The sequence below is a fragment of the Puma concolor genome, chromosome B2 (assembly GCF_028749965.1).
Source record: "Puma concolor isolate L17-30 chromosome B2, mPumCon1.1.hap2, whole genome shotgun sequence".
Lineage (NCBI taxonomy): Eukaryota > Metazoa > Chordata > Mammalia > Carnivora > Felidae > Puma > Puma concolor.
This window is the reverse complement of record NC_141671.1, coordinates 115,436,201-115,452,177: the sequence shown is the minus strand read 5'-3', so window position 1 is coordinate 115,452,177 and position 15,977 is coordinate 115,436,201. Positions and strand designations below refer to the sequence as shown.

General features: G+C 37.5%; 1 protein-coding gene across 4 annotated transcripts in view; it reads right to left on the bottom strand.

The window, feature by feature from the left end:
* Positions 1-941: 941 nt before the first annotated feature.
* TRMT11 (tRNA methyltransferase 11) overlaps positions 942-15,977 on the bottom strand; it is a 59,401-nt gene continuing 44,365 nt past the window's right edge. For all 4 annotated transcript variants that reach the window (XM_086707773.1, XM_086707775.1, XM_086707772.1 and 1 more), the window contains one exon: positions 942-1,514. In XM_086707773.1, coding sequence (XP_086563899.1) covers positions 1,383-1,514 — 132 coding nt within the window. In that variant the 3' untranslated portion in view covers positions 942-1,382. The remainder of the gene's footprint in view (positions 1,515-15,977) is intronic.

The following is a 15,977-nucleotide window of genomic DNA, read 5'->3' as shown; positions in this document are numbered from 1 at the left end:
TAGTCAGCTACCAAGTTGCAAACTCACCCTCCATATAACCTCAAAAAATTTTAAATAAGATGGTTTATAACAGAAATACTGAAAATAAATTATCCTTGAATACTTTTAGATTTTCCCCAGTGTACCACAAATCACATCCAGAAACCCAAACAAAACAATCGCTGAAATGTTTGAGATCTGCTGCTGAGATTCAGGGTAGCGGGACAAGAAAAGGAGAGAGAACTACAAGAAAAGGAGAGAGAACTAAGTGGATGCCCCCCACCACCCCCCACCCCTCTGCTTGGGCAGCACTGGTCTTTTGGAGGTCCTAAGCCATGCAAATTCAAATGGGGAGTCCATAAAAGCCTGCAGTAATACTAAAGTAATAATAATAATAATAATAATAATAATAATAACAATAACAGCATAAATAAAAATAGGCTATGGTTAGAGGAGAGGATCAGTTTACTGCCACCCTGCTGAGGTACATTTGACCACCAAAAGCAGGAAAGCTATTAGCATCCTGAATTAATGGGTAGAGTGGTTTTCAAACAAGATATTTTCATGATGGACACACTGTAGACTCAGCAAAGTTTCTCCTTCAAGAAAAATATAGCTTCTATTTCAAAGAGCTCTGATTAGGCCTAATACCATTAGGGAACCATCAAGGATTTGTGTTGTTGTTACTGCTTTTAACTATTGGTTACTTTCTAAACCAAAAATTGTGGGTAGTTAACTTGACCAACAGTCAAGTTCTAGGAATGCAGGAGCAAGTCCAAGGTACAGACGAGCTTCAGATGTGGACAGGCCTCAAGGAGTTGGGGAGCTTTTCAGGTTGCCAGGTCTTAGCCTTTCCTCTCATCACCATTATGCTATCATTACATACTAGTCTGGAACTTATAAATAAAAATTCATTTCCTTCATCACATCCCCCTTCCCCAAAAGCACCAAATACACCACCATTTTAGGGATCCTCAGTAAACTTTATTAGTGGCACTGTAAATCAATTACAATCAGAAACCAAATTAAACAAACCTACTAAACGAATAAACTCTCAACCATGGTTAACTGCTTGTAACATATCTGGCAAGTATCTGTTTAAAAAGTCAACAGTATCAGTTCCCCTTGCAAATTAATTACCAAAAATATAACTGTTTTCAATTTCCATAATACTTGAAAGTACAAATATAAATTAAAAATGGTTCCAAAGACTACATACAACAAAACAGTCTATAAAACAAAGCTAATTGTAAAAGAATTGTTCAATTTACTTTGTACCATTTATTTCATTATATAAAAGTATTTAAAACAGTGTATGTTTTCTATATCATACATGGAAGTTCACATCCAGATGTCTTTTCTGTTAAATCCTTACTCTTTTTCCATTGTCAGAATCTTCATTTTCACTCTTGGCTACATTTCTCTTCCTTGGCAATTCTTTTTGTTACGCCACTGAAATATTTCTCACGGAAGGAATTATGACCTTGGTATGGGAGAAAGTGATCACTTAACAGATGTGAATACTGGTCCCGGTTCTGGTTGGTTGGAAAATATAAAAAACAAAGATGTCTGAGTTATTTCTTTAGTTAGCTTGAAACCAAAGCAGCCATTTACTTTAAGCAAAATCCCGCTCTCTGGTGCATGTTTGTTTTTCTTTATTATCTGAATTAGAAATAAACCACCATTCTATATCTGTATCCTGCTTGGGTATCCAACAGTGTTCTCAATCAACTGCTTCACTTTGTGTGATCTGTACAACAATCCTCTGCACAAAGAGAGCAAATACTTTCACTGGGAAAACAGAGATCCAGGGAGGGCACAGAGAACAGCCCCAGGCAACACAAGTTCAGACAACCACATACATCTTCAGATCCACAGTTCAGCCGAAACTGAAATCACCCATGACAGTAAGAATCCTCACACATGGAAGCTTCCACTCCAGAGATATTTAACAGCAGTGATTTATGTAATGTCCTACAGATAGAGAAAACTATTTGGAGGCAAAACCATATTCAGTTCATGAAGTAAACTATTTCTGGCAACTTTACCACAGTAGATGAAGATAAAAGTTAAACAAGCGATTTCCACACTCTCAGACTTCAGAGGCAGGTAAGGACTAGCGCTCAGACTGATGTTTGGACACTGGAAATAGAAATCTGGGTCGGAAGGTTATATTTCAGCTTAGAAAATTGAGGGCTAATTAATCTTCCCCATTTCACTAGTCATCTCAAACTGTGAAAAAAAATCTAATTAGAAATAAAATCTCTCTTCCTATGTACTGTAAAATCAGATTCCATTGCATGTAAATTGATGTGATTTTGACAACAGATATAAAGACATAATTAGAAAATATGAAGCCTAATTTTTTATCCTGGTTTCGGTATCAGAATGGTATCTACAAATATATCTGGAATATAACAATCTTCATATATTTTTATATTTTTCCTTATTCCTGTATGAAATGAGTATCTTCATCCTTTTCTTCACACCTAATATTTAATAAAGCCTAGGTGTAGCCCAAATAAAATTATGTTGGCTGATTTGTTTATTCAGAAACTATTTTGTCACAGAATTTCTTTTTAAATCACACAAAATCCAAACTATTAAACATGTCCAGATTTCCTGATTCATTAAAAAAAAGGAAAGAAAAAAGGCCTTCATTGTGGTCCCCTTCTGCCATTCTGTGCTGCAGCCTGCAGGGTTCCATTTCACGTATCCATTGGATTCTGTACGCACTCTGTTCCTAGGAATTTTGTTGGTTCATTTCTCTTGCTCTCTTTGCTGTGAGGGCTTCATTCTCTTGTGAGTGTCTTTATTATCTTTTTCATGGTCTCAGGAAGAAGGTGGGACAACCTGTATTGTCAGCCCATCGCCTTGGACTGGAACCCCTTTCCCACACTCCTGCTGTGCACACTAGCTCCCCATTTGCTGAGTACTTCAGCAAGCTCTGAAGGGGATTATTGTACAGAAAATACTACCCTATAAGATTGTAAAAAGTTACAACTTGTGCTTCTCGGCACAAGCAGAAAAACTACCATGCCTGAGGCACTTTAACTGTGTAACCCAATAAGAAGAGGTATAGGGCTACTTATGTGCAGGCACTGTTCCAAGTACTTTATATACACTGACTTATTCAATCCTTACAATAACTGTGTAAGAACAGTACTGTAATTGTCTCCATTTTACAGATGAGGAAACTGAGGCACAGAAAGGTTAACTAACCTGCCCAAGGTCACACGACTCGAGTAAAAATAAATGAGATTCAAATTTTGAGCCCTTAACCTTTATGCCTTCTTGCTTATCAAAAAAACATAAACCATAAGAATAAAGGTGGAGTACCAAATTTAGAAAATAGTAGCTACTTAAATTTTATGACACTAAGTACATTATATACTTCTGCAAGTGCATGAAAACATGCCAGTGGTTACTAACTCCAGGCTATGTAATTTGCAAAAGATGAAAGATAAAGTTTATCAGATCAACCTGTAGGTACATAATTAACGAACACCTAATGAAACGTGGCATTTACTAGATATTTATTATGGGCCCCAAACTACACAAATGTTTTATATGAACTACCTAATATAAACTCATCTTCTCTAAGAGATAAGTACACTATTAACATCCATTACAGCTGAGGAATTATAGAGTACAGGCCCAAGATCACAGAGCTGGTAAGTGGCAGAGTTAGGATTTAAACACAGGTCCATTTGACCCCTGATACCATACTCTTAACTATAACACAATGAGGTTTTCTCCAAGAGTTAACTTTTTCCTCAACTCGAGAAGGAGTATCTCTGGCAATAAATAGGCGATAAACTAAGGCTTTGATAGCTAAGCGGCCTACCCACAAAGCAACAGAACTAGATCAGAAGTACTATTAACTTCGTTCTGGCCACTAAGAGGATTATTTCAATGACACAAAATCTTTATAGCAGGAGGACAAATAAGGAGCCACGAGGATGCCTGAGGGATACCATACCCCCAGGGGCACAGTGGACTTCAGAGGAGGACTCTGGTCTGGTCCACATCTCAGGACTGTACGCGGGGCAGCAGCAATACAGAACAACGTTCCAGCATTTAACCTTGGCTTGTGCATTTCAACTTTCATCAAAAGTCTGACTGAAGGGTCATCTGAAAGGAAGGGACATGCCATTCGACTACCCTCCAACTTCTGTCCTTCTATCAAGAAAGATCGCTAGAAAACCTGTCCACTTCCTGAGCCACACTAGCTCACTCCTGGCAGAAATGTTGCTTGGCTATTTAAAACTCTGTCCAGATGTCGACATCTCCTGCTGCTTTACTCCTCCCCATGGCTCCCTGCATCACTCTCTACCTAGACATGGAAATCAGAAGCCTGGGTCAAATGCCTCTCCCTTTTCCTGTCACATTCAGTCAGTCCGAAAATCTTTGATTCTCCACCCTAAATGTCTCAAATCCACTTCTCTTCACGACAACTCCTGTACTGGCATCTAAACTTCCTCATCTCTCCTTTTTTTCCCCTCAATGGCCAGTTGCCCTCTCTCCACTGGCTCCCTCTCCAGTCTATTTTCCTTACTGAGACTAAACTCAACTTGTTAAAATGCAAATCTAATGTGCCAGCATTCCTGGTTAAAATCCACATGGGTTCGAATATTCCCCAATTCTGAGGCTTTCCCCTTAATGTCTGGGAGTTGGACTCAACTGCACATCAGTTTGCTGAACGTCCTCTCAGTTTCCTCTCCCACACAGGAGGAATCACAACACCAGCTGGCAGTGAGGTCCTTCCCAGCTCTGCCTTCTGTCTTCTCTTATCCCTGTGACGCCTCCAGGCCATGCACGACCACCTCTATGTTGAAATGCACGGCAGACTACTTTGGGGAATGTTTTGGAGCACGCAGTGGTGAGGAGGACAAGATAGATTCCAGCATGCGGGCTCAGTAGGCAGCTGAGGACGGGCTGGAGACTGACGCAGGCTCAACTGGTAATGGGCCTAGACAACCATGCTGCCAAGGACGCAGTGCACCTGAGGAAGCAGGGCGTACAGAACACAAAAGCTGAAACACAGTGGAAAATAGGCTTCCTCACAGACCAACGAGACAGCTTAACAAAATATCTGGCCTTTGACCTAAAGGATATAAAAAAGACAAACTGGTGATAAAGAGCAGAAAATATGATGATCAGAGTAAGGGACTGGAAATGAACAGCAGGAGCCTGGAAGATCCCATAGCAGTAATTAAAACCTATACTAATTAATGGCTTATTAATTAATTAATCGAGAAAACATATACTACCTATGACATACTTATCTGGGTAGTTTAGATCACAAGATTTCCTCAGAATAGAGTAAAAGTAAAATAAGCTCCTAACAGACATTGTGTTCAGTGGTACAGAGACCCAGTGGCAGAGAAATACGTGCGACTGGAAAAGTTAGGAACGTCTATAACCTTAGAAATGCAACCTCTGGAGGGGGGGAAAAAATCCCTATTCATCTTTATCTCTCAGGGAGTAGGGAATAATTGGTATAAGGAATGCGTATGGGTCCTGTGCTGGAATGCCTCCTTCTACAAGGCTGATTGTGAAATAAAACATTTGTAACAAAAACTCCTGGAGAACCCAAAAATTCCAAATCCCTTGTGCAGTCAGAGATCTGGGAAGAGCCGTTCCAGTAGCGAGCAGCCTAAGTCCCGCTTCAGGGTAAGCGAGACACTCCAGGGACTTGGGCTACCGTTTTCACCTAAGTGGAAAAGTCATGGTTCATAAATGTTCCATATGAAACATTTAGTATATCTATAGTCTACCACGTATTATATCAGACATGTAAGTATCATATACCTATGAATAATACACACTTAAAATATACCCTTTCCATAAAAAATATACTATTTGCAACTGCTCAGAATTTAAGTTACCTTGACGCTGAAGAAAATGGCAAACTCGGTAGGTTTTTTTCTTTTTTCTCTTTCATCCTATCTTTAGTTTATCAGGGCTCACACTTGAGATGATGATATTCAACTCTACATATTTTTCATCACCTTTTCATGCTCTTCTCTATTCACATTCCCTGCCCATCTCAACCAAGAATATCTGCAGATTTTTTTTTCAACTCCGTATCTCGAAGGTCCAAAGTGTTTACTTAAAAGGAGAAGAGTATCCTCAAGCAACACAACCACTGATGTCCCTCATAACTCAAGCTTGCGACAGTGTCCGACTTCTGGTTTCTCTAACACTTTCAAACCTGCCTATCACTATCAGTCATCATATCACCTAAGTAGCATAAAGTCTGAGTCCTGCCAATTTTTAGTAAGCAAGAAATGCTTCATGGAAAATTAAAACACACAAAGAATTAGGAAATGCCCAGAGAGAAAATTATGGCAGTGAATGATTACAGATTACCTTTCCCAAATTTAACTAGTAGTTAGTAGTAACCTACTAGTAGGTTAGTAGTTACAGGAGATATGAATAAATTATTAAGATTATTGATTACACTATGTTTTAGACACTCACCATTTTTAAAATTTCATTATTGAAGCACAGTGTATATACAGTATCAGGTGTTTCAGGTTTCAGGTACATGAGTTTCAGGTGTACAACACACTGATTCAGCAATTCCATATATTACTCAATGCTCATCACAATAAGTGTAGTCACCATCAGTCACCACAAAACATTAACAATATTATTGAGTATACTCCCCACACTGTACACGTCCTCACTGCCATCTCTTACTTATATCTAGAAGTTTGTACTTATTAATCCCCTTCACCTATTTTGCTCATCCCCCCACCCACTTCCCCTCTGGTAACCACCACTTTGTATATTTGTTTTTTGGATTCAACGTATAAATGAAATCATATAGTGTTTGTCTCTGACCTATTTCACTTAGCATGATACCCTCTAGGTCCACCCATGTTGTTCACAAATGGCAAGATCTCATCCTTTCTTATGGCTATCCATTGTGCATATATATCTTCTTTATTCGTTCATCTATTGATGGACTCTTAGATTGCTTCCGTGTCTTGGTTATTGTAAATAATGCTACAATAAACACAGGGGTTGCATATACTTTTCAAATTTGTTTTTGTTTTCTTCAGGTAAATACCCAGTGGTGGGATTATTGGATCATACGGTATTCCTATTTTTAAGTTTGTGAGGAACCTCCATATTGTTTTCCACAGTGGTTGCACCAATTTACATCCCTACCAACAGAGCATGAGGGGTCCCGTTTCTCCACATCCTTGCCAACACTTGTTATTTCTTGTCTTTTTGATACTAGCCATTCTGACTCGTGTGAGGTGATATCTCATTATGGTTTTGATTTGCATTTCCCTGAAAATTAGTGATGTTGAACATCTTTTCATATGTCTGGTGGCCATCTGTATGTCTTCTCTGGAAAATGTGTATTCAGGTCCTCTGCCCATTTTTAATCAGATTGCTTGTGTTTTGTTTTTTTCATTTTGTTTTGTTTTGTTTTTTGGTGTTGAGCTATAGAAGTTCTTTATATACTTTATATATTAACCCCTTATTGAACATATCATTTTTTATAACAGAGTTTCTACAGGAAAATTTGTACTAGTCTCAGATGGCTACATAATGGAAATATACTGCTTTCAGACCTATCATTTAACCCTGTAACACAAACAGCATAAATATGACAATACACAAATTCTGATTCAAGAAAGAACTTATATTTACAACTATGTGTTTTACAAAAGTGAATTATTTTTTGCATCTTTTCCTAGAAGATTTTTATCTAAATTTTGCAGATAAGGAAATGGAGGCTGAAAGAGTTTAAATAATCTGCCACCGATAAACCAGTAAGTAGCATTTGTAGAACTGTAGCCTAGACCAGACTTCAAAGCCCATGCTTTTTCCATTACACTTCTTTTCTTAGTGGAAATTATATCAAAACAATGGCTAAAGAGTTAACTTCCCACATGGTAGATCAGTGGGTCATTCAAAATGGAATTTGACATTTAGAAGACATTCCTCACAGAACAGCAACATTATGGTAGCACATATTTCTGATCTAAACTTTTAGACAGAACCCCTTTAACCACTGTCCCACCCAGCCAATTTCCTGTCCTATCAGTACTGCTAATTCTAAACATAAACCACTTGAAGAATTTTAACACACTTGCCAAAGAAACCAAAGGAAGACTTACAACCGGTAGTGTACATGTGTACACTGCCCTCTGCTGGCTGAAGTAGGTAAATCCTTCTCTAGAGTACTTCCTAATGCGGGTAATGGCAGCTTAAAGCCCAGCTGACAGTCAGTCCCTCACTGTTTGTGAGTTCTGCTTGCTGTAAACACCTACAGTCACAGAGCACCAACATGATCGGGATGGCCATTTTACTTCAGGAAACATCAGCATTTATCCACACCATTTCATTTTTTAAAGAATGATGTGGAAATATAGAAATACATCTCCTCTTTGGTGATTCTAAAATGTATCACTTTGTCATCTATGCCCGACCTAGAACTGCAAATTATTCTCTAATAAAAGAAAGAAAAAGTACATAAACTAGACATTGTTCAAGTTAATCCTTATTCAAGTTAATTATTTTTTACAACTCTACATCAAAAGGAGTAAAATAAAAAAGACATTGAAAGTACTTCAGCCACTTACAATTTATTTTAATCTAAATGGGAACAAATTCTCAAGAAAACAAAATTGTATGTTTTGCAGTAACTTTTGAAATGGACACTTTAAATGGAACTAATGACACCCTGAATTATACTGAGAATACACACATGTAAGAGTATTTCTCAAACGGAGCCTCACAAGTACTGCTCAGACTTTAAAGGAACTAAAGTTTCTTCACTGAGAAGTCCACATAGGTAACACTACCCTTCTAGTTACTGCTTTCTCCCCGAAACTTGCCATTCTTTATTATCATCTCCTCCGCAAACAGCAGGAAGGTGTAAGGATTTTCCACAATATGGTGATTCGGCTGCTTGTTTGGTTTGTTTCTCGTGAGAAATGAAGCCTAGGTACCAGGGGACTGAAATGTTTTTGTAACACTGATTTTTGAAGAGTGATGTCAGGGTAATGACAAAATCCCATGTACTTTCAAAGAGAAAACTTTTAGTTAGCCATAACTGTTCTTTCTCTTCCTTCAAATGTATGATTTAAATATTGCTGAATTGGATTGTTTTTATTCTAGAAAGGCCCCAAATAATCCCTGAACAATTACTATTCATTAAGTATTTGCTGAGTTGAGCAAAACAGGCAAGATCTGTGAATTCACAGGGCTTATATGCTAGTAGAAGACAGACATTAAAGACTGTCTACCCAAACATATACTTACAAACCGTGATTAAACACTGGGAAGAGTTACCATAATATGAGACACCCAGCTAGATGGGGTGAAGATGGGGTGAAGAGTATGGACAAAAAAAGCTTCCCTAAGGAAGGAGCATTTATCTGAGACCTAAGTCTCAGATGAGAGGGGATAAGAGAGGAAACACAATGTGAGAAGACTCTGAAACTAAAAAGAGATAAATACATTCTGGGAACTGAAAACATGCCAGTGTGGCTAACGCCTGGTACACAAAAGCGAAGGTGACACACAATGAAATGGCTGAGACAAGCCAGAAATAGATCAGGCTGGCCTTAAGGTTATGTGAAAGATTCTGAATTTTATTTTAAATTCCACAGAAAGTCATTGATGACTTTTAAGCAGGGGAGCTCCACTATCTATTTACATTCTGGAGTCAGACACACTACCAATGCGTCATGAGATCACAGGTAAGAGCTTACCTATTTACATTCTTAAAGATCCTCTGGCTACTGCATAGGAAATATAACAGCAGGAGAAATCACAGAAGCAGGGAAACCAGTTGGGAGACTATTTCAATAGCCCATGAAAGCACTGTCCTCATGTGAAAGGGGGAAAAAAATTCAAGAAAACTATCATCCACTCATCTCAAGCCAGATTTCTGGACGCTACCTTAACTCCTGTTGCCCTCAGCCCAATTATACAATCAGTAATCAAATTCTGTCATGTCTACCTCCCTCCAAACTCTTAATTCTATTAACTCCTCTACAATCTCTTCTACCCTTCTTAGTTTACAACTTCATCATCTTTGCACCACCATGTCAGAAGCCTCGACATTGCTACCACAGGTATCTTTCCACAACTCAAACTTACCTGCATATTAAAGCCCAGGTGACTTTCATAAAACACGAACTTCTGCCACTCTCCTAACATCCCTCATGGGCTTGCCATCACCAAAAGGATCAACTCGAAGTTCTTTAGTATGTAAAGACCTTCAACACTAAGCATTCTTTGGTTTTCAACTTCCGCTCCAACCATTCCTCCCCCAAATACTTAGTATTTCAGTCGTGCTAAAATACTTCAGGGCTCCCTGAATGGTCCACAACCCCTCTCATGCCTCTGTACCTTTGCTTAAAATGTTGGCTTCCTCTCTCTCTCTCTCTCTTTTTTTTTTTTTTTTTTAATGTTATTTATTTTTGAGAGAGAGAGAGAGAATGAGCAGGGGAGGGCAGAGAGAGAGGGAAACAGGATCTGAAGCGGGTTCCACACTGTCAGCACAGAGCCCGACCTGGGGCTCGAACTTGCAAACCTTGAGATCATGACCTGAGCCAAAGTTGGAGCCTCTCAGGCACCCCAACTGGCTTCCTCTCTTGACAAGCACCATTTCCTCAGGTAGAGGCTCTCCGGTGTTCACATAGCACCTCGCACAGGTCACTACAGAACCGAACATATGAGATTGGGATGGGTTGGGTGCCCACTTCTCTCACTGTGCAAGTACTCTAAGGATAAGGACTATGACTTAGTCTCTTTAGCCTCATCACCTTACACAAATGGTCCCATAAACACAGGCCGAGTGATGAAAGCCAGGCCTTTCCCCTTAGGGAACATGTAATCAAGTCCAGAAAAGAAAACATACAAAAATATGAGAAGTACATGAATATAAAAATCATTAAAAGGCACAGTTTTCTTACTAATTTCTGACAGCACCTTTTCCAAAATTTCACCTGTCCTCAAGACCTTAGATTACTATGTTTATTCACTCCCATCAAAAACTCAAAACCTCCTTTACAGAGAAACAATGAGTCATCAGGTATGAGTTTCTTCAACTTCCTTGCCCCACCATCCTCTACTATAAACAATCCCCTAACTTTACCTCTCACACCATCCCCATCCACATTCTGAGTAAGGCCAAAGTTCTCTCTCACTGTGTCCTTTTACTGCCAAAAGAGTTACTTTTATAGAAACCGCCAAACTTTGATGAAAATATCTGAGAGGTAATCATCAATGTATAAAATTACCATTTAAAAATAAGGGATTTCCCCTAGAAAAGTGTGAGTTTGGAGATGAAATTGCAGAAGTTCTACAGCCATTCAGAAGAAATCCAAATGGCTTCTATTATAATTACAGGTTAGGTTCAAGTTGTCCTTTTACTTACTGACAGTTCCTGATAATGAGATAATGATTTCTTCTACCTCACTAGTATTAACCTTAAGCCATTTATATTCTCAGAGTGACAGTAGTTTATACAAGACAGCAGTTTCATTGCAAACAACAGAGTACAAATGGCTTATGAAACTTATTCTATGATAAGTGAAAACCAACAATGCTGTCATCATAGTGAAAGCCACCAAACTAACAATGCTCATCTGATTTTGTCAAGAAAGACTCACTCCTGTATTCCTGAAACAGATTAAAGCTATGATACACATTCTTACATAAGGTGAGAGGAAGAAGGCAAAGAGATGGAAGAGAAAAACATTGGGTAGATTTCCTTTCTTGTAATCAGTAGAGTGAAATGAAAGGTAAATGACAGTGTTGAATCTAACAGGCCTCAGTTCAGCTTCGGGGTAATTACCCATGTCCGGCTTTTGTTTAAAAATCCTGCTCCCCTTATCAAAGCTTCCCACTGTTCTACATCTGGTACTGGACAGTAGCTATAGAAACCACTTGTGCTAAAGTTATACAACTATAAACAGCACTAGGCCATTTCCAAACCAAGGACAAGCAGGTCAAAAGTCTGGCATCCAATACTATTAAGAGAAACCTCTAACATTATTCTTAATGGGAACAAGGTAAGGTTGGAAATCTTCATCCCTAAATTAGGTATTCATATATAATCTGTACTTGTAAAAAATTTCAATACTTTGCAAGATATTAAGTTACCTAAAGTCTATTAAAATACTTTAATGCATATTAAAATATTCACTGAGTTCTGAAAATGAGTAACATTTAATGATTCAACTTTGATGACATCCGGCACTCAACACATAACTTCTTTCTAACTGTAAAAAGACCATCATGGATATTTAAGCTATTAGGATGATACAGCCCTATAAGTACTTTTTTTATTTAAAAAAACTGTTTAATGTTTATTTATTTCTGAGACAAAGAGAGAGAGACAGAGTATGAGCAGGGGAGGGGCAGAGAGAGAGGGAGACACAGAATCCAAAGCAGGCTCCAGGCTCTGAGCTGTCAGCACAGAGCCTGACATGGGGCTCAAACTCGTGAACTGCGAGATCATGACCTGAGCCAAAGTTGGACACCTAACCAACTGAGCCACCTAGGAGTCTCTAAGTAGTTTCTACATGCCTACCACTAAAAATACATTAACTTTATAAAATTCAAAACTTAACTTCGAATGTTAAAATAATACAGGGCCAACACACCAGGTAAAAATGTTATGACAACTTACTAGTTACTATATCTAAAATACTTAATAAAAACTAAGTAAGTCAGTAGCAAAGGATGAAAAATAGAGCAAAATATGCATTGGCATGCACACACATACTCTTCCACTTTAAACTGGAGACTATTCTTCTCCTAGTTGATTTTTTTAAATTGTCACAACCCATTATGAGAAAAATTAACAAAAATACACATGCATTTATGTAAAGATCAAAAAAAAAGCAAAATTACTTGGCTTATGGATCATTTCAATACTAGTGATAGTATGATGGAAAGCGAGAAAGTGATTACCATATTAGTCAGATTAGTGGTTATACCTGCAAGCGAGGTGTTTAGGATCAGAAATAGAGGTGCTGACTGCTGTTTAACCCTAACCTTGGTGGTGGTTACACAGATGTTCACTTTATAATTATTCATTAAACTGCACACTAAGGTTTTAGGCAAAAAAATATGTTGAAAATCTCACAGTTGTATTCCTCATGGGTCATGGAGAGGGAAGAAGATGTATGTTCATGTTTGAATTTGAAAACCACTAGGAAGATAATTCTAAGTTACGCATATAATAGAGGATAAAATACACACACACACATACACACACACACACACACACACACACACACACACAAAATACCAACTAGAATTGCCATTCACCAATTTTAAAGGAAGCCAGAGGATCATGCAGATTCCACACATAAATTTCCCATTTCCCTAAACCATTCATACCTTAGGACTCCCAGACTGTATTTTGCAACTGATCGCTAAGATTCTATAATATAATATCAGTATGTTAAAAACTGTTTTTACTGTCATAGCTTGAAAATATGATCATTACAGTCAGAGCATAATGGCAGATGCTCTCTCTACCTTTAGAGAACTGCTTTTTCCTGCAAATAAAAGAGACATATCCTAGAATCCAGATATCTTAAATGATTACCTTCCTGGAGCAGGTAGGGGATAAACTTTTGCTTTTACTTGGTTTACCAGAAACAATTTAAAACCATTATGAGAGTATTAACAAAATATCCAGTTTGTTTGGCAAAACCACTTAGTTGCAGAAGTAGAGAAGAAAAAAATCAAATGATGACCTTTAACATTTAAATTCAAGGAAAAGTACCATTAGCAACTAACGTAAGTCATTCAGAACAAGATAACATGAGACACGTAGATGACCATCGTCCTTAAAACTTAATTCAACATGACATGCAGGATCACCAGGCTTTTATCTACTTTTACAAGCCTTTTTCAAACATCAAGTCTAAACATAATTTATAGATAACCCAAATAGTTTCCTTCTGACTTACTACAAAAAATAATTTTTAAAAAGACTCTTCTTTCTTGGTCTTTCTCCCCCCACCCCCTCTCTTACATATGTATTTGATGGCAATGAACACTGTATCTTATTAATACAGACTTAAAGTTCATGTCTAACTGCCAGATTCTTACCAGATTCTAATTACCAGTGTCACCTGGTCTTATTTTTCCCACTGATAAATGAAGTAGTGTCTCCTTTCTACCAAGCATTATATGATTGAAATACTTCACACCTAATCTCTAATTTTTCATAGCTCTAATCAAAAGGAAAATATCCACTTTCCTGGCATGAGATAGGCAAAAAAAAAAAAAAAAAAAAAAAACCAAACTAAAATATTTCAGAAAGAAAGGCCAGCCCGGAGAAGCCATCTTTAATTCAAAGAGCTGCCAAAACAACTAACAGCACTAATCCTGAGAACAGATAAAGCATAACAAAATATGCATAAGCATTATGTCAGCAAAACACCAGTTTATGATTAGCAACACTATTAATCATTCTAATATGTAGACTACTTATGGCAAAGACTAATTTCTTCTACTTCAAGCCATCCCTAAGTCATTTTCTCAAAGAAGTGACCTTGGTGTCTCTTCCCTTCCTTCCTCATTTAAAACATGTTATATTAATGGTTCTCTCTCCATAGCTTCAAAATTTCTTGGTACTTAAGTCCCTCAGTTTTGGCCACCCTCCATTCTGATTAATGAAGCATTCATCAGCTTCCTGTTAGTGGACTCTTCATTCAATCCAAAATTTAAAAAATGAACATTAACCCTCAGCACCTGTCACTATGACCTCCCAACATTCCCTATTTTAAATCATCTGAATTACACTGGCTAACTGTAAAATTACAGCTGATATACATAACTTTAGTCTAAATTAGTGTCCATATATCTATACTTCAGTACTTCCCAAATCACTATAAGGTATCAATCATGTCAGGTAAAGAAGCCACAAAACAAACAGGGCACCTGATGGCCCATTTAGTGCAGTGGCAACTTAAGATACTCTTTTTTTTTTACACTTAAACATACTATAGAATAGACTTTAAAACCTGCATGTTTAAAAAAAGATTTCAAGGAAGTCTCAAAATGGGCTACTTGGGTACTCTTTCATCTGTCCAAGTATACTGGTAGAAAAGGCGGACAGAGTGCTGTTACAGGTGACTTTCACTGAAGATATAACTATGACACTGCTATTACACTGGTCCGCTCTGGACACGTCTGAAAATCAGCATTCTTTTCCTAATGAGCTTTGTACGAGAAAAATGTTTTATAGAAGTAGCCACTGTGACCACAACTATATATTGCAGAATCGACTACATGCTGTATCAACAGGAAAAATGAGTTCTAGTAAAACAAATCACATTCTACCATGGCCCCATGAACAGTGAGGAAAAATGATCTTTAAAAGAAACTAGAAATATGCCACTCAATAGTATTTACCTTTTAACCTTAGCATATTCCAAAGGTAGAAACATGTTTTGGTAAAGAGGCAACATGATGCATAACAAAGGACAAAGAATTTCAAGTACAAAGAGGAGTTTTGGTCTCAACTGGGCCACTTCCCAGTCTCTAAAATTAGCAAAATAATGTGCTTAAATGGATCTGAAAGTTTTGTAAACAATAAGCAGCATAAAAGTATTGTATATACATATGTGTTTATAGATACATGTAAGTATGTATATGTATATATATGTATATATACATACATAAGTGTATATATACACATATATATAAACACACATATATACACACACCCTTTCAGAATATATCAACTGGGAATAATGGCTTCTCTTATCAGACATCTTCATTAATATGGGCAGTGAAAATTTTCTTCTTTGTTACTAATGCCCAATAAGCAAGTCTAAAAACTATAGTCAATAATGAAAAGACACAAAGTTTTATAAAATACCCACATTCTTTAGACAGTTTTTGCATTTATAACTTGTTTACATTCTAAAAGGGGAGGGGGAGAACACTTTATAACAAAATGTATTAAGTAGGCCAAAAGTTAAACTGAGGTT